This window comes from Ovis aries, chromosome 1 (genome assembly GCF_016772045.2).
Source record: "Ovis aries strain OAR_USU_Benz2616 breed Rambouillet chromosome 1, ARS-UI_Ramb_v3.0, whole genome shotgun sequence".
In the NCBI taxonomy this organism is placed as follows: Eukaryota; Metazoa; Chordata; class Mammalia; order Artiodactyla; family Bovidae; genus Ovis; species Ovis aries.
This window is the reverse complement of record NC_056054.1, coordinates 236093736-236113539: the sequence shown is the minus strand read 5'-3', so window position 1 is coordinate 236113539 and position 19804 is coordinate 236093736. Positions and strand designations below refer to the sequence as shown.

The 19804-nt window shown below is 35.3% G+C and overlaps 1 protein-coding gene across 50 annotated transcripts in view; it reads left to right on the top strand.

Moving 5' to 3' along the window:
* MBNL1 (muscleblind like splicing regulator 1) overlaps nucleotides 1–19804 on the top strand; it is a 218314-nt gene that overhangs the window by 184551 nt on the left and 13959 nt on the right. For 19 of the 50 annotated variants that reach the window (XM_042235486.1, XM_060394719.1, XM_060394678.1 and 16 more), the window contains 4 exons: nucleotides 3041–3241; nucleotides 13514–13771; nucleotides 14967–15020; nucleotides 15890–16043. In XM_042235486.1, coding sequence (XP_042091420.1) covers nucleotides 3041–3241; nucleotides 13514–13771; nucleotides 14967–15020; nucleotides 15890–16043 — 667 coding nt within the window. The remainder of the gene's footprint in view (nucleotides 1–3040; nucleotides 3242–13513; nucleotides 13772–14966; nucleotides 15021–15889; nucleotides 16044–19804) is intronic. The other 31 variants (XM_060394758.1, XM_060394712.1, XM_060394732.1 and 28 more) reach the window with 2 other exon arrangements.

Here is a 19804-nt window from a genome sequence, read left to right as displayed (position 1 = left end):
TCCTCAAAGAAGAGACATAACGAATTTACAAAAGCTCAGAAGAAATGAAGGGATGTTGCGCTTGATGGGGATGTTTTTGGGGCAGCTTTTGGAATCAAATTTCAAAGTATAGAGCTATTATTATTTATTGTCTGCCTGTTTAGCAAATAATGCTACTTATCTGGAGAGGGAGCAATTTGAGACAATGATTTCTGCATAGTTAATGTTTTAGAATTTTGAAAGCTGCTACTGATTTTACTTGGGGACAGTGCCCTAAAGTTCTTAACATTTGCTGAATTGTCAGAAAGTCAATTCATGTGACAACTCTATAGAGACAATCCAGTGGAAAAATTGTTGCCAGTTAGTAAGATCAGTATTTTTATCCAATGAAAGTATTCTTTTATCTGTAACATGGAACTGCTATTTTATATGTGTTGCAGATTATAAATTTGTTTTATTCAATGATATTTAACAAAGCTGAATTTTATTGGCCACTGACCTTATTTTCTTAAAATTTTTAAGAATGCTTTCTTCCCTCTAGATAAGTTTGCCAATTTGACCTCTGCTTCTAAATAATTTTAGTAGATTGTGCAAAGTGACATAAACATCTCAATTACTTTTTGAAGTTTACATTTAAAATACCCTCTCTGGAAGTGCATATTAATTCATGGCAAGAATTAATATTGACTGACTTCTGTTCTCCATATTCTAAACTAGTTTTTTAGTGTACTATGCTAAATTACTTATAATTCTTAAATATTTAAGAGAAAAATTATATTGCTGGTCTGCATGTGGCTGAAAATGTCACACATTGCATTTGATAGTATGTAATGGTATAAGTTTAATCTGAATAATTCTGAATAGAGACCCAAGTTGAACATGTATTTATTGTACAGGTAAACTCTTGTCTTGCTGCTGCCTTGGCAGCCGATAGTCAGTGGAGCAACATCAAATCAACTGCTATTTGAATAAGTAGCTGTTGATGGACTTGAGAGATTGGGCCCCCATTTCTGGCAGGTTATTGATTGTTAATATCTGGGACCCCCGCAGTTTTGTGTTGTCAGTGGGTAGCTGCCTTAGGCAGAGATGCAACTGGGAACTAAAAGTGTTACTTTAGGCTGTTTCATCAAGAGCCATCAACCTGACAGGGCAGCTCACCATGGCGTTCAGACCAACACATTGGGAGGCATAATTATTTTAATTTGAAAGTGTCTGTGGACTCTATGATATACTTTTTCTTCTCCCAAGTGAATCAAAAGTTGTATTAACTTTTCTCTATTACACGATCTTGTGCTTAAGACTGTATATGATAACTGCAAACATGTTGTCCTAAAACAGTTTGTGACATCAAAGGAAGGCTGTCAGATTTTCAACCTCAGCACTATTGACATTTAGGATGGATGAGTCTGTGTTATGAGGGGCTTTTCTATGTGATGTAGGATACTTACCAGCATTATTTGCCTCTCTTCATTAGATGCAATAGTGCCCCCCAGCTGTGCAACCAAAAATATCCCCTGCTGTTGCAAAATATTCCCTGTGAGATACAGTCACCCATAATTGAGAACCACTGCCTTAAGAAAAAAGGAATGCTCGAATTCTGTGTTATTCTTCTAAATACAGGATGAGTCAGAGCCAAATTAGATAAAGAGTTTATTTTATTTTTTAAGATATTTCTGAGTTATAAAAATTATTTCTGTAACATATACATCTTGATTGCATACAACTTTATTCTGTAAAACTCCCTTGAATACTAAGTAAACTCTTGGATCATCTGACTTCTTATTCCTATCAGAGGGAAGAATTATCTACATTCTCATGTCCCTTTCTTTCTAAAAAAAACTTTCTATGATTCTGTTCCTTACTGCAGGTTAAAGATGACAAACTGTTGAATATTACCTTAAAGAATAGGATCCATTTTGTCCATTTGTTTTTGTGTTTTTGAAACAAACATTATTATTTCACATAGATTAAACATAAAGAATAAAAACTCCATTGACTTAGGAAGTTGAAAATATACCACCAGTAAGGTGGAAAATTGTGTTAGGTTATGCTTTGAAAAATGAAAAAGCACATTGTTAAAGTAAATTTAAGGTAAATTATTTAATTTTACTTAAGAACAGATATATCTCCTGACATACAGATTTTCATATCAACAAATGGAAACCATTCTCATATATTCATGAAAGCATTTTTGGCAGAAAATTCTATCTTATAGCATTTATTCAGTGTTACTATATCTATTTCCTTGAACAATCATAATGTACTTCTTTAAGAGTATTCTTTTCAGACTTCATTTCTTCATAGTAAGCTGAATCTGTTGTAAAGTCTCTCACAAAGGAATAAGAAGCTGGTGGAACATCTATTTCCCCAGGAAAACGTGCAACAAATACATATGCCAAATACTTTATCTTATGTGCTCAAAAGAAATGGTGTCATCATCACCTTTCATATATCCTGAGATTTATTCAGTTTACTTTGACTGTGAGACTCTGTTATCCACTGGGAGTTCTGCTTTATTTATTCTAGATAATAAGACACTTGCAACCTGTTAACAGTTGTAAACAAATCTTTCAAGTACATCTGACATAGCAATTATGAAATGTATTTTCTTAGACAAGTATCTAGGATTAAATCAGGACAAAGGTGGAGTTTAGCTAACTACAAGAAGTTTCTGTATTGAATGGTTGAGCTATTTTTCAAAAAGCAATTGCAAGTATTGTAGACCCCAGGCTTCAAAATCCTAGTGGAAAATTTCCCAGATAAATTACCCATTATATTTTAGAGAAACATAGATTTGATGAATGCTGATTTAAGAAACATTCTTAATCTAAATGAGAATTAATAAATGTACAGTTAAGTGGAGAGAGGGAGAGGGAGGGAGGAAGGGAGCAGAGGAAGAATGGATTTTGGATGGATGCATGGAAGGATGGATGCATGGAAGGATGGGTGGATGCATGGAAAGATGGATGGATGCATGGAAGGAGGATAGATATATAATGTAGGATATTGACTTTGAACCAAGACCTGCCTATTAAATTTTACCTTATATTTTATTTTTCAGCCAATGTTTTCAGTTGCACCAAGCTTAGCTACCAATGCATCAGCAGCCTTTAATCCCTACCTGGGACCTGTTTCCCCAAGCCTGGTTCCAGCGGAGATCTTACCGACTGCACCAATGTTGGTTACAGGGAACCCTGGGGTCCCTGTACCTGCAGCTGCTGCAGCTGCTGCACAGAAATTAATGCGGACAGACAGACTTGAGGTAGGAGTCATGGGTATTCTTATGTATTCCATTCTAAAATTCATAGTGTGCTCTTTGTTTTTTTATTTCTTCAGTGGCTATGAAGGTTAAAGGATAATTTAGAGATTTTGGTTCAGTGTTTGGAGCATTTTGCTAGAATATGGATATGCTACATTTCATGAAAGTAACATTTATAGAAGCCACAACATCCATATGTAGAAAAGTGGGCAAGAACTTGGACCCTGGGATCAGACTGCTTTTTACTTGGTTCCGCCTCAGTTTTCTTATCTTCAAAATGAAGGAACAATTTTATCTCAAAGAGTTAGACTTAGCTTCCTAAATGTTTCTTGTTACTGTTGCTATTAACAAATTCTGTCAATCCCCTGATACTTGTTCTCATGAACTTGTTATTAAGTTACTACATACAAAGTGTTTAAATAATTTTTATTGTAAGTTTCCTCATAACCCTCACAATGTTTCAGCAGGAATGACAAGGCACCTTTGTTTGTGAAATGCGCTGATAAATTTTTAATTGCAAATTGGGTGATACTCTGTCTTCGAGTCAAGGATAATCTGATGTATGTGCTTTGCTATTGCTGCTTGAAAAAGAAATTAAAGATATAATCTTATATTGAAGTAGTTGAGAATTTCAACTTGACTGTAAATTAGTGGACTTGGTAAACTCTAAATGGGAAAAATGGCAGCATTACTGTACACTGAAGCTCTCAAATCTGGCTTTGGTATCCAAATACAGAAAAAATGAGCTTTTCCTCTTTTCCCTGGTTAGGATGAGGCAATATTTAGTACTAGAAGTTTTGCATGTCTTAATTACAAGAGAATGGCAAAACAAGGCCATTGTGTGAACATAATTGACACTAATAATTTATCAATTTAGCAGAAATTTATTTAATAAGTACCACTTTCTGTTGATTAAGTTTCATTGCATGCATTACAAAGGATCTCAGATTTCAGAGTACTTATTAACTGCCACCACCTTTCTGATGGTAGTAGCAATAGTTGATAATTATTGGATATTTACTCTCTACCAGCCCTAGCATTATCCCTCCATGTGCAACACACATTTAATGTTCAAAGCAATCTTATGAGAAAGATACTATCGTTAACTCCATTTAACAAGGCAATAAACTTGAGAGAGATATGTGATTTATTCAAGGTCACATGGGTAGGATCTTTTGGTGGGGCATGATATCAGAATTTTAAACACTGTTATTACTCCCCTTCCCATAAAGTGATGGTACAAACAAGAGCAGGAAATTTGGGCTTGTATGTTCCCTTTAGAGTTTTTGTTTGTTTTAGGCTTATTTTTAACCTTTCATTGAACATGTTGGAAAAAGCTCCTACTTATAGGAGTTCCATAAGGAGGACTCAGGAAGGATGTTGAGACCTGATTGCGTGCCCTCTGTGAACCAAGGACCCTGCCGTGTGCTAGAGATAAAACCTTGACTTGTGGGTGGTTTGTCATTGCATAGTTTTTCTTGCTCATTAATAACTAATGCTATTTGCAGAGAAATTTAGGAGCAAATTTAGGAAGTTTTAAATATTTAAAAATTATTAGATGCTCAATATGTGAATCCCCCCCGCCCCCCAACCTTTCAGAAGCATATCTTAAGGTTCTTGATTGTTTAATGGGAACCAAACAGACAGTCTGAGATTAACTTGATTGAATTAATTTTTAATAGGAGATTAAAACTGAGATTGTCTCTATTTAAATCTCTTTCAAGGAACCTTTTAAAAGGCTGATTGTGTATTCAGAACTCTTTTAAACTAATTCTTCCGCAATTTTAGGTAGACTGTAATTGGTTATATTCTGCATGATGTTTAGTTAAAATGAAGACTTCCGTCTTTCATTTGGTTTTGTTTCTCTTTTGCAAGGAGCTACTGCAAGTATTTTTTTCTGTCTTCCTTTCTAGTAGTCACAACAAATGGCTCCTGTTGTAATGACTGTCATTTCCTTTTAACCTGAATTCCACTTATCTCAATGCCTGATAGTAGGGCAGCTTCCTATCTTATTCTCATTCACAGGATCTGCTTCAGTGTCACAGTTAAGCCTGTTAGGATATTGCAGTGTGATGCTAAGGGGCACGTCTTTCTCCTTGGCATTGTGACTTTACACATTCCTGTCTTCAGGCTCTTCCCTCTCATGCTCATTACACCATATCTTGGGGGTCTAAGAGACAGGGCAGTAAGTGCCAACACTTATTTACACATTTAGTTGTTTGGGATTTAAATCTGTGCTTGATTTTTAACTCATGGAACTCCCAAGTACATTTTAGAATTTTTGAGTTATTTTTGAGGTAAACAAATTTTGAATCAGTTAAAATACTGGCCAGTTCTTCTTGCCACTTCCTTTTCTCTTTTTACTACAAAATAGGAAATGAAGAAGTTAAAAAATAGCATAGATTATCATCCTTCTGATTCTTTTGTTTAGAAAAACTAACATATAGCACCCAATGTGATGCTACAAAAAATGTTGAAACTACAAAAAATGGAAAAAGAGGAACCCAAAGATTAGTGTTGGTGATGTTGCTAATTACGTGAGTAAGCGTAGGTCAAGGTTTTTTCCCCCTAAGTGTCATATTTCACACATATTAACCTAGGGGATTATACCAGATAATCTCTATGACCACCTACAGTAAGGTGAAATTTAGATCATTTTCTTGCATTTAATGCCAACCACAAATTATTGAAAAGGTTATTTATGTGTGCGTGTGTGTATATATCCACACATGCATAAGTTTTCTATCACTATCCATATTATCCATTCTTTGTTGGATGTCTTTTAAAAGACTTTGCAGCTGTGTACTCTCTATGGTGTAAAATCTGTTTTCTCTAAAGAGGAGCAAACCTCTTAAATATTGGTCACTGAAATGAGTCTTTTAAAAAATTCCATTTTGTGATCTTGGGGTGCCTTTGTGTAATTTCTGAGTGGCGGTTATTTTCAATGATTATTTTAACAAATTGTTAAAATCTGTATGTACTAGAAAGGACTGAGGTTTTTAGTCATATCTGCTTTACTACAAAGAGTTGGTAATTAAGGAAATTGTTTATTTTCAAGATACACAATAATTTTTTTATGGTGCAAAAAGAGTCCATGAGTGCATTTATTCTCTCCTTTATTCAGCAATATCCAATGAAGAACTGTTGACCATATTTCAAGTAAAAACTGTTGTGAGGAATATCTTGAGGCATCAAAAGGTTGCCTACTGTTTTATAACAATAAAAGGTCCCCCAGAATAGTGCCAAGCTCATAAATGATGGCCTAGTAACTTGTTCAATGAAGGAATAAATGACTCAGTCAACTAGTTAATCAATTAATTAATCCATGCCCTTATTCAGAGTTTAGGGTAATCTACCAGAGGAGATAAAACAAGACACATTTTTAACATTGTTAGCATTATCCTTGGGAACATGTTTACATTTTGAACATTCCAACTACAAAATATGGCATCTTGTTCATGCCCCTAATCCTAGAGCAATAATTTTCAAGCTTTAATGTGATTAGAATCACTTGGGATGATTGTTAAAAATGAAAAGCCAGGGGATTCTCTGGAGGTCCAGTGGTTAGGAATGGGCTTTCACTGAGGAGAGTGCAGGTTTAATTCCTGCTCAGGGAACTAAGATCCTGCAAGCCACAAGGCACAACCAAAAATTAAAACATAAAAAATTGTTTTTAAATGTGGGCCCTCATCCCCACAGACTGATTTGGTGGGTCTCCAGTGGGGCTCTCAAATTCTTTTCACAGATGATCTGGGTGATTCTAAATGCAAATGGTTTATAAAATACTGTCCAGGGGATGTGAGCACCTGTTATTTAAGTATTAACTTTTTTATCATTTACCTCATGTAGTTACTTGTGATTCTGGATTAAAAATCTGTCTCCTCAAATGCATTTAGTATTCTGTATTTTGTGAAGTTGCTGGGAACAACGTGGTACAGCATAATGAAATATGTTAAAAAAAACAATGATGATTTTGGGGGGCAATTTATACCACATAACAGCATTAATAAAACAGAGAACAAACCAGTGGCCACATATTTCATATGCTGATGGAGACATTAGATTGCCATTAGGTTAACTATATTATTTTTATATTAATAGTCTATATGATATATTCCAGCAAAGGTAGGCAAACTACTCAGCTTCTGATATTTTCAGTTGGAGTTGTTTCAAAATAATGTATTCATTTGCTGAAAGTTTTATTCTACTGAGGCAATCATGACATGAGTTTTTAATTCAGGCCACTGGATACTGAATGCTTCCACTACTTACTGATACAGAAGAGTCTAGTGGCTTTTTTTCATATAGGTATAAAAACGTATGATACCTACTGACTACACACACAAAAAAAGCATTTAAAGCTAAATGTGGATTTAAGTGATGGTGAAAGGATGCCTCCATGACAGCATTATAGGCATTTAATGGATTTGTCATGATCTACTGCATATAAATGACACTCATTTCAAAATGAGATTAGAAAAGCAAATGCTTTTAATAATACAAGAAAGGCTTATTGATAGAATTACTTTACTTTTGTGTTTTTGTCTCGAGTATTTAGCTACTGCTTCTGTGATATTTTAATTTCTTTAGAAAATCACCAAGAAATATTAAGAGTTTAATGCACATGGTTCTATGAAGTTTAAATTAAAAAAATAATTGTAATAAGATTTTAGAATGGATGAATAATGTAGTGTAATAAGACTCTAAAATGGTGAATTCATGTTCCCATTTAAAATTCCTAGTCTGTGATGTCTGTAATTAGTTTGAGTTTTGCTTTGGAGACGATATAGTTACAAGTTGTTTCTTTAGTTGGTCATTCTGATATATTCAGATTTGATTTTTAAGTTCCTTGAAATCAAATGACAAATTCTTAGCTATATTATCTATAGAAATGTGCTTGTCTTCACTGGCTAATGGCAGTAATGATGGATTTCACCTTTCAGATTTCAAAGAAAAGTCCCAGATGATCTTAGCAGAAACCCTCTAGAGTAGCATTATAGATGTATTTTTCTTCATTTTTCAAAAAATGAGATTCAGATAGACCAAGTTTGTTCAGTTATCTGGTAACAAACTGAAACTAGATATCACATCATTAGATATTTATCATGGGAATGTAATTATACAAGCAATTAACTAAGATCATTTCCCCTAATCATCACACTTTTAAGCTATGGATATTTGAATTCTTTTTGAAACATAGATAATTTCTTCATATTTGTATATTCATGACCTATAATGCTATGGATTCTTTGATAAAATAATTGATTATTCAGTATTTATGTTTTAAAATGTGTGTTAGCTCAAATTTAATAGAAAATAAAACATCCATGACATGATACTTAACTGTTGAACAACAGGTATATATGTATCTTTGACTAAGCTCCTTAATATTAGTCATTAGACTTCAATTGGGCTTTCCTGGTGGCTCAGTGGTAGTTAAAAAAAATCCCCACCTGCCAGTGCAGGAGACATGGGTTTGATCCCTGGGTCAGGAAAATCCCCTGGAGGAGGAAATGGTAACCCACTCCAGAATTCTTGCCTGGGAAATCCCATGGACAGAGGAGCCTAGCAGGCTGTGGTCCATCGGGTTGCAAAAGAGTCAGACACAACTGAGTGACTAATGCTTTCATTTCTTGCAACCTATTATTATTTTGACCGATTTGAAATATGTTTGTCATGTTTATAAAAAATTGAGATCACATAACAGAATTGTTTATTTTAACCAGATTTGTATAGTATGTTGTAAGCTATCTATGTATTATTTTTTCAGTATTCATGATTCCGTAACTAGTAAATATAAATACTAGATAGAACTCAAAATTTCTGTTTTCAGACTCTGTCCTCTTTGCATACTACCACTGCTATTTAATTAACAAAGAAGGTTTATGTAGAATTAACATAGATTTCCTTAGGAAGTTTTTCTAATTGCTTTTCCTTTTGATTATTTAAAGTTTATTAGCCAAAGATGTTTTTCTGGAAATGAAGTTTACTACTTTAATGTTTTCAGTAAATATTTTTATCGAAGTGATGATTTTTACTGTGAAAGTAATTTCTTAGCCTTTTTGTATGAAAGTTTACAAAACTTATGTGATTTCCAAAGCAAATCTTATGTTAACACTTACAAACATCCTTTTTGATTGAAGGTTATTAGCTAGTAGATGGAATTATTTTCATCTAGGTTTTAAACCACTTATCAAACTGTAAAAGTAGTTTTATTTGTTGACCCACTAATACCATTTCTACATATTCATCCTTATAGAATGGTTTTTTTGGTGTGGTCTTGAAGATAGCCTTTGCAACATTATTTGTAGTATGGAAATATTGGAAATAATCTAGATGTTCTCTGAAAGAGTTACTTATACTGTGCATACCTATTTGATGGAATTTGATTCAGTCAGCAAAAATAATCACTGTGGACACTATTTAGTAAAATGGCAAAAAGAATGTTTACATACATCAGCAGGCAATAACAGATCACCAAGTAATAACCACACTCTAATTACAGCTATTTAAAAAATACATTAGTGCAGAAAATTAGATGGGAATAGCAAAAAGGGCCATAACATTGTTAGGATTTTCAAATTTAATCTTCTTTGTTACAAATTCTCTATACGGTAAATTGTGCAACTTTCTTATCCTGATTTGAGTTGGATGGTTAAATTTGTTGAAATTTTGTCTGTCAACTAGAATTTGCAAATGCAGTACCAGACTAAGACATTTCTTTGAGAGAGCAGCACACCCTACAGTTTCTCGAGTTTATCAGAGAAACCAGGCCAAACTCATATTCATCAGTCAAGAAACAGATCTCATTTTATTTTTAATGAAAAATTTTATTTAGAAATGAGATGTATTGATTATTAGAGAAAAACCTGGGTGAAAAGCTGTGGGAGGTTTGTTCTGTTGAGATAGGTCTCCAATAAGCCAGATGTACATCTAAAGCTTGGCAGCATTCTTTAGCCCCTCTGGCCTTGCGGCTCGCACAAGTACAAGTTTACACAAGAGATTTTCTGTTTCTTCTTTATATTTTTTCAAAGGCAAGAATAATTGGAGAAAAGCTATTTCATTGTCGTTCTTCTACTCTGTTTCTCTTGTCAGGAGAAACATTAAGCTGGATTAAAAACAAAAAAAGTGAAACAGTCACTTTAGGACAAGATTCTAAGCTGACTGCTAGTTATCAACTCTGCTTAAGTGTTTTTTAGAATTCTCCCTAAATGAATCCTGCAAGACTATAAAGAGTACAAAATTGTACTAAACCAGTTATTAGCTTATACAAAACACACATACTAACTTATACAAAACACACATATACATAGGTATAAAGCAAATGGACAGGGAACAGAAGAGGTCTTAGAATGACCATCTTTATGCAACCTGACGGTTAGTTCATATTCCTGAAAATAAAAAGAACATTAAGACAGACAGAGAAATAAAAAGTCAAAATCAGCCCAGCATTCAGGTTTTATTTGGGGGGACTGATGCTTAAATTTCTGGCACAAACACTGGCGTAATTGCTTTTGGAAAATAACAAATCTTTGATATTCAGGCTCCTGCAGATAGACTACCTTTAGATGTTATTTCTTGTCATTGTGGCAGAGAGTAAGAGAAATTGGAAGAGTGTTGGTTCAGCTGCCACTAGATTCTTTGTGAGCATATTCGAGAAAGTAAAAATTACTGAAAAGCTAATAGCAGTAGTGTCCGAACAACAGTTTACTGTTGGATGAGGCTGAATTGACATAGATTTTTTAAACAGAAAAGTGGCCTTTTTGCTTATGCATAAGTTTTACATATCTACATGAAAAGTTCTTAATCCATATTTAAAATCTCCTCGTACTTTGAGAAGTCTAATTTAGTAAGTGGGGATTTGTGGTTTAGAAAGCAGCACAGCTTGATTGCATGCTCAGTGAGAGTGGAGGACAAGAATTCCGGAAAACAGCTTAACCACTTTTCCTTTTCAAATTATAAACTCTTCGATATCCTTGTTTTCTTCTATTCAAAAAGATAAATGTAGTGATAAAAAAGTAGCATCTTTTGTAGCTTTCTAAGTCATCTTTTACTCCCAATATTTCTCAGAGTATCTGGCACAGAGTAATTATTTAATAATTTTTTAAAATTATATAAATTGGAGTGATGAGTAGAGTTGACTTGGCTATGTAGATAGGATGCATTGCTTTAGCTTGAGGTTTCTAAATGGTACAAGATGCTCTTTTTTAATGTGTAGCATGATACAAATTATAGAGGCCTTTTTAAAAGGAATCATTTTCCTCAATAATGGCATATGTATATAAAAGGAGGAAACACCTAGAATTGAATGAAATTGTTTTATGTACTTAAATCCAAGAAAATCTTTGTTTTTTAAATCATAGCAGAGTTTGCCTTGTTTTTTTTTTCTTCATGAATTCCAAAATAGAGTGTTCAGGGACTGTATCTGTTCCGTTTGTAAAAGATTTGTGAAAAACAAAAAGGAAACATCCTTAAAGCATGAAGTAATATGAGCATAAAAATATCAAAAGGACTTTCTGTGTTTAGGTGGCCCTCTTGTGGTAAAAAGGTCAAATTTACCTGAATGAAAGTGCTGGCAACTTTTTAAAAACAGCAAGCACCTTGACAAGCTATGAAGTATGTGCTGATGCATCCAACTCTTTGCGACCCCACGGACTGTAGCCCACCAGGCTCCTCTGTCCATGGAATTTTCCAGCAAGAATACAGGAGTGGGTTGCCACTTCCTACTCCAGGGGATCTTCCCGACCCACGAATTAAACCCACATCTCCTAAATTGGCAGGCAGGTTCTTTACCACTGTGCCACCTGGGAAATCCCCAACAACCTTTAATAGTAAGAGGTCTGAATCAAGCAAATGGATGTAAAATAATCCATTTTCACCTTTTCTCCAGAGACCCTATCCAAAATTAATAGATATAAAACAAACAGATAACAAAAACTAATCCTTTTCCATCTGCTTTACATTCACTACCCGGTGAATAACTAATGATAAAAAATATAGCTCTTAGAAACATTTTACAAAAAAGCTATCATTTTACTTTTTACACTTTAACTTTTAAATTATTTCTGATTAGCATAAAATTTGCAAAAATAGAACTGAGTTCCTACATCTCCTTCACCCAGCTTATCTAAATATTGACAGGTTACATAACCATGTTACCGCTTACAAAACCAGAAAATTAACATTGATATGCTGCTATTAACCAATCTACAGACCTTAATCAAATTTCACCCATTGTCCTACCAATATCCTTCCTCTGACTCAGGATTGTTCAGTCTATAACAGTATCTCAGTCTTTCTTTGTCTTTCATGACCTTGACACTTTGGGAGAGTACTGATGAGTCATTTTGTAAAACATCCTACCATTTTAGTTTGTTTAATGTATTGTCATGATTAAATTCAGGTTATGCATTCTCAGCAATAATACAACAAATGTGATGTTGTAACCTTTTTTCAGTGCATCATATCAGTAGATATGTGATATCATTATGTCTTTATTACTGGTGATATTAACTTTGTTTGGTTACGTGGTGTCTATAGAGTTCTTCACTACAAAGTTACTATTTCCTCCTGTTTCCTAATGAGTAAATATGGCCTTCCATGATAGCTCAGTAGTAAAGAATCCACCGGCAATGTAGGAGTTGCGGGTTCAGTTGCTGGGTTGGGAAGATCCCCTGGAGAAGGAAATGGCAACCTGCTCCAATACTCTCGTCTGGAGAATCCCATGGGCAGAGGAGCCTGGTGAGCTACAGTCCACGGGGTCACTAAAGAGTCAGACACGACTAAGCAATTGAACAACAACAATGAATAAGTATATCAACTTTATTTAAATTAGATGTTTTACCATAGTCAGTATCTTAAGTGCATTTTCTTCCTCATGGACATTTTATTGAAATGGGGCTGTAATTAGTATACTACGACTTCCCTGTAGCTCAAACGATAAAGAATATGCCTGTGAGGAGGGAGACCAGGGTTCATTCCTGGGTCAGGAAGTCTCTCTGGAGGAGGGAATGGCAATCCATTCCAGTATTCTTGCCTGGAGAATTCCATGGACAGAGAAGCCTGGCAGGCTACAGTCCACGGGGTCGCAAAGAGTCGGACACGACTGAGTGACTCACACACACACACAATGGTTTCAAGTTATTTTGTGGTTCCTTTGCGAATTCTTTCCCCCTTTCACCTGTAGCCTTCTGTCACCACTCCTGCACTTTAAATCTTGAGAAAGTTTCTACTTGTCCCTATTGACTGACCTTCGTGCACTTTATGACCCCATAGGTATGTCGAGAGTACCAGCGAGGCAATTGCAACAGAGGAGAAAATGATTGTCGGTTTGCCCATCCTGCTGACAGCACAATGATTGACACCAATGACAACACAGTCACCGTGTGTATGGATTACATCAAAGGGAGATGCTCTCGGGAAAAGTGCAAATACTTCCATCCTCCCGCACATCTGCAAGCCAAGATCAAGGCTGCCCAATACCAGGTCAACCAGGCTGCCGCAGCACAGGCTGCAGCCACTGCAGCTGCCATGGTGAGTAGAGACCTTAGCTCAGTCCTTGTGGACGGTCACAAAAACAGTGAACAGCTGTATCTGACAACAAGCTATTCATTTATTAACCTTTTAAAATTTTTTTTTTTTTTTTTTTTTTGCTGAAGATATGTTTGTTCAGGTATCCCAGACAATACGTAATGAAGTGACCATTCAGAGAAGTGAGGGTAACTCCTCAAATGGTTCAGATTGCTCCTACCCTCGGCCTAATTTTTAATACTCTGTCTTACTCTGGATATAGGGTTTCTGAAATTTCTGCTTTGTACAGAACACCTGTCTCCTTTTCAGTTTAACGATACTGCCATTTCTGGTCCTCTTTTATTTCTGTGTGCTATCTAATCAGCCATTGTTTTCCTTCGGTGTGTTCTTCTGCACATCAAGGCTCTTCTCTACATTTATCTTGCTTTAACCATAACAAAATCTGAAACTATTTAGGAGAATTGCTTCAACAAAACTGGTTTTAGGTTTCCATACAAGTTGTTGAGCAGTTTGCATATCTAGATTATCTTGAACTATATTGTGGCATAAACAGACCTGTAAAACTAGAGACATTTGCCTGTGCCATTACATAGAGAGGAGAAAGCAGGACTGAAGGAAAAGTTAGAAATGGATCATTTAGAACAGATACTAAACTATAATGAAGGGAAATTTTAACGTGATCTAATAGCTGATTTTAATGAGTCCAGTTTTGTTCTTTGCTTAGCTGTTTTAATGTTGTCCTTTTTTTTTTAAACATAAATATATGACTTAATTGTTAAATTATTCATGAAAAAGAACCCTGTGTGGTATTTCGTAGCACAGTCAAATAGTCACGGAGAGGTCTTTTCTGTGTTTGTTTATGGATACTTGAGCAAAAATACAGAAGGCAGACTCTCTCCTCTTCTCTTCCTTCCACTCTCTCTCTTTTTTTTTTTTTCTGTTAGAGTATCTTGTTTGTAATTAACTACGAAGAGGAGTTATCCTCCCAATAACAACTCAGTAGTGCCTTTATTGTGCATGCTTAGTCTTGTTATTCGTTGTATATGGCATTCCGATGATTTGTTTTTTTATTTGTTTTTTCTCACCTACCCAAAAATGCACTGCTGCCCCCATGATGCACCTCTGCTTGCTGTTTATGTTAATGCGCTTGAACCCCACTGGCCCATTGCCATCATGTGCTCGCTGCCTGCTAATTAAGACTCAGTCGGCTGTCAAATCACTGAAGCGACCCCTCGAGGCAACCTTTGACCTGGTACTATGACCTTTCACCTTTTAGCTTGGCATGTAGCTTTATTGTAGATACAAGTTTTTTTTTTTTTAATCAATTTAAAAATATATATTCCTTTTTCTGTTATAAAGTTGTAAAGTACAATGAAAACTGAGTGTGGTTTCCTGACAAAATTAGTGGAAAGACTGTAAACAAGTCCCTGGACAGATGTGGTACAATGAAAGAATCCAAAAACCCAGCAGCCCACATTCAGTTTAACTACATTGTAGAATGTTCTAATGAAGTATTTGAAGGACATTAAAAATGTATTTTTGGACTGTATATTTATGTACCTGTTTGGTTAGCATGGCTTTAGTGATAGAATTATTGACTTTTTAATATTTATAGTTCAATGTTTTAAGAAAAAAAAAAACTTGCATGCTCTGGGACATGTGCATGTTCAGGTAGATTTGGGGAGGAGGGCAGAGTGGGGCTGGGTTTTATTTTACCAGTTTCGGTCACTTCGTACGATTAACTATTAACATTGCTTATACTTGTCAATCCTCATGGAGCTCGCAGTGCAGCTTTTCTTCTTTTCCCAAATCAATGGCTTCTCCCGGAAAGCCTGAAGCATTATGGGACTTAAAACACTTTAACACATTATAACATGTGCTCTCATACTAGTGGGGTTTTTTTTTCTCCAAAACAAAAATAATGCTTCCTTTAAAGCTTTTATCTTGCCTTTTTTTCCCCCCCTTTAAATTTTTGTTTATTGGATGTTTTTCCCTCGGGTAGTTAAGTGCTCTGCTGCTTGCTTGCTCATGCTTCCTAACAATTTTAGCCTTCAACTGATTTTTCTTTTTTCTTTTTCTCTTTTTACTGGTATTTGTTTTTTATACTCACTCACTAAACAGGGAATTCCTCAAGCTGTACTTCCCCCATTACCAAAGAGGCCTGCTCTTGAAAAAACCAACGGTGCCACAGCAGTCTTTAACACTGGTATTTTCCAATACCAACAGGCTCTAGCCAACATGCAGTTACAACAGCATACAGCATTTCTCCCACCAGGTAAGGCGTTTGAGTTTGCTAATAAATAAATCTGATAATGCATGTAGATTTCTATTGGTAGAGCAGATAAGCCACGCCCCTAGTCATTTTTAACCATAGAGCAGGTGGAAGGTAAGATGAAAAGTTGTCTCAGGTCTCTCCTATGATTTTCCTTAAAAACTAAGAGTTTTAGCTTAATGAAAAATGGATGAGAAGTCAGTGATATTTTGTGTATTTATTTGTATTTGTGTAATTTGAAATGAAATAGAGTTCTCTTTTTTTTTTCCTCTTTCCTCAACACCGTTACATGTCTGTCAAGCTATTTTATGAGCCTTTCCTGCTGTAAGACCCCTTTGCCTTCATGATTCCAGAGTTCATTTGAATTATATGAAATGACACTTCAGTTTTGGCTTTTATTTTTCAGCCTTTTTGTTTTCAAGGTGGAGAATAAAAAACTGACTCTGTTCCAATCTTATTGGTACCAATCAGTATACATCATTTAAAGTTTTTGCTCCTGAGCTAATATTGAAGTAGCCCTAAGTACCCAGTGAAGTTTACATTTATAAGTGAGTTACACATTTGTGGTTTCAGTTGATTTCAACTTAGTAACATAAACATACTCTAGAACTATACACAAAGATTTACAATTTAAAAACATAAACTAATCAGTCACTTAATTACCTGGAAGTTTATTATTTTTACTTACTCTTCATTTGCTTCAGACAATACATATTACATTCCTTATAATCTAGAATTTAAGTAACCAGAGACTCTAATCTTATTTCCTCTTCATCTCTTAATCTTTCTTAAAAATTGCCGTGTGTTAAGAGATTCAGTTAATAAAATACTTTTATTAATTAAATTGATAAATTTATGATTAGATGTGTATGTCAAAGATACAGACCCATTAGTATGTTATACTATGCTAACAGTATTTACAGTGAGTGCATTAGGTTCAAAATCGGAGAAGGCAATGGCGCCCCACTCCAATACTCTTGCCTGGAAAATCCCATGGACGGAGGAGCCTGGTGGGCTGCAGTCCATGGAGTTGCTAAGAGTCGGACACGACTGAGCGACTTCGCTTTCACTTTTCACTTTCATGTATTGGAAAAGGAAATGGCAACCCACTCCAGTGTTCTTGCCTGGAGAATCCCAGGGACGGGGAGCCTGGTGGGCTGCTGTCTGTGGGGTCGCACAGTCGGACATGACTGAAGTGACTTAGCAGCAGGTTCAAAATACCATGAGGAAATGTGATAATTTGTTTTTTAATAGTGAGAATAAATTATATTCTCATTAGTTTTTACTGCCAAGTACAGCTTTTTATACAGTGCCTCTTTGAAAACTAGCCATCCATGTGTAGAATATGTAGTAACATTCAGTGAACTAGAATAGAATATTCCACTAATTGAAATAGCCTGCCTTAGCACCACAGATAAAGTTATATTTGTACTCATGAAATAGTATCTATCAAGTTGCAGTTTGTCCATTTTAGAATAGAAATTAAGTCATTTGATCTTTGGGTATTTGTTGTACTCTGAAGGAAAAGTCACATTTCTTTTAAGTTTTATAAAATTAAAAATTTTTTCTCAACATATGTATGTTTTCAGAGATTTCCAGAAATAATTTGTTTTGCTTTAGTATAAATTTCCATCTCCCCGGATTTATGCTGTCTCCAACAAATAATCTATCAATTTTTCTATAGTCAGATCACTAGACAAAGTTTCAAGGAATTATAGGTAACTACTGTGATCTTTTTGAATAAATTAAAAACTATTTTTGTCAGTTTATTTCACTAAATGAAACATTACTACTAGAAATGACAGTTTCTTTATTTAAAAATCTAAAAGTGAAAACAAATTTAACTTCTTCCATATGTTACTTAAAGAAACCTAAAATAATCTCTTTTATCAAGCAGATTTTGCTTCAGTTTCTCCAACAACATTCACATGACTGAAGACTTTTCTAAATAAAAGTATAATTATTAATTGTATGACATGTCTGACTCTGATTCATGACCATAGGCTCTCTATGGAATGGGTTTTAGTCTGTAGATAGGATAGAGCAAAAGATGCTAGGTAAAATTCAACTCAGGGAAAACCAATACATACCTTCATAAATCAGAGTCATACTTACCTCTCTGTCTAGAAACTAAGCATTGTTAATTTAAATAAAATGTGCCATAATATATTGAAATATGCTGAAATTTTAAAGATTTGTTTACATTTTTTATGATAAATTTGCATCAGAAATTTTTTTTATATTTGTAGTCAATATGTAATTATTGCAATAGCAATATCAAATAAGGATTATTTGTAACCCGGTTTTAAAGAGCTTGCAGATTAACTTTTTGTCATCACATAGAAGTAGGTAGTGCCTCCTTCATTCCTTCAGAGTATTTTTAATCTCATAGGTACTTATGTGCCACAATGACATTAAAAAGTTATAATGGATAGCCCATCTATACTCCTGCCAAACCACTTTATCATACAGCTAGGAAGGAAAGAAATCTAATGTAGAAAATATAAAAACCCAAATACCTTAAAAGCCAGGCAGGAAATATGAACAAGTGAAGCAAGAAAGCTGTGGGGTCTGGGAGGTGCAGGAGAGCTTAGGCCTAGTTTGAAGGGAACAGTCAGTATTCAGACAGCCTTTTGTTGCCTTAGAAGATTATTTGCCGGGTAGGTTGTACCTGTTGTGCGCTGGACACCCTTTGTGGCTCCGTATATGTCATAGCCTTTGTGACTATGGGGTGGTTGTATACAACTCAATGTGATGGCTCTGGTGTCCAGTATTGCTAGATCTTATGATTTATTTCCCAGATGCTCTGGACTTTTGAACAGTTATATGTGAAATCTGTCCATTTTTAAATATTGTCAATGAATTGTTGAGAACTACAAAAAATCTATCCTACCATAAATTCATGTGTCATCTCTTGTGATATGGGGGAAAAGGAAGTTCATTTTCCAAAGTCTAGGTTATTCTGCAGACCTGTAGATGGATTCTGTGATCAGAGCATCCTGTCTAACCACAATATTATAATTTGGAAGTTATAATCCCACTCCAGTACCCTTGCCTAGAAAATCCCATGGACAGAGGAGCCTCGAAGGCTGCAGTCCATGGGGTCGTGAAGAGTCAGACACATTGCATTGGAGAAGGAAATGGCAACCCACTCCAGTGTTCTTGCCTGGAGAATCGCAGGGACGGGGTAGCCTGATGGGCTGGCATCTATGGGATCGCACAGAGTCGGACACTACTGAAGCGACTTAGCAGCAGCAGCAACAGCAGCAGAGAAAGGAAGCTGTTTATTTTTTGCAGTTTAGAGTTTTAGAATTCTGTAGTCTGTTGCTTCAATAATAACATCAGGGATATATAGGTCTATTTCATTGATATTACAGTGAAGCATGGTTGACTAAATCTTTGGAGCAGGTAACTCTGTATACAGAACGGGTTGCTAGCAAAAGATCAGGATTGCATGGCAAACCACCTAACTAGTAAAGAAAAATTAGTATATACCATAACTTTTAAGAACAAACTTGGTCTTATGTGGCCTTTACCCATCTATCCATTAATCCATCCATGCATCCATCCGTGTATGCATTCATCTGTCCATTTATCCATCCATCCTTCTAACCATCTATCTATTCTTTCTGTTCCTACCTCCTTCTCTTCCTCTTTTTCTTCTTTCCTTCCCTGTTTTCCATCCACCTGTCCTTCTTCCTGGGCTTCCCAGGTGGTGCCAGTGGTAAAGAACCTGCTTGCCAGTGCAGGAGACACAAGAGATG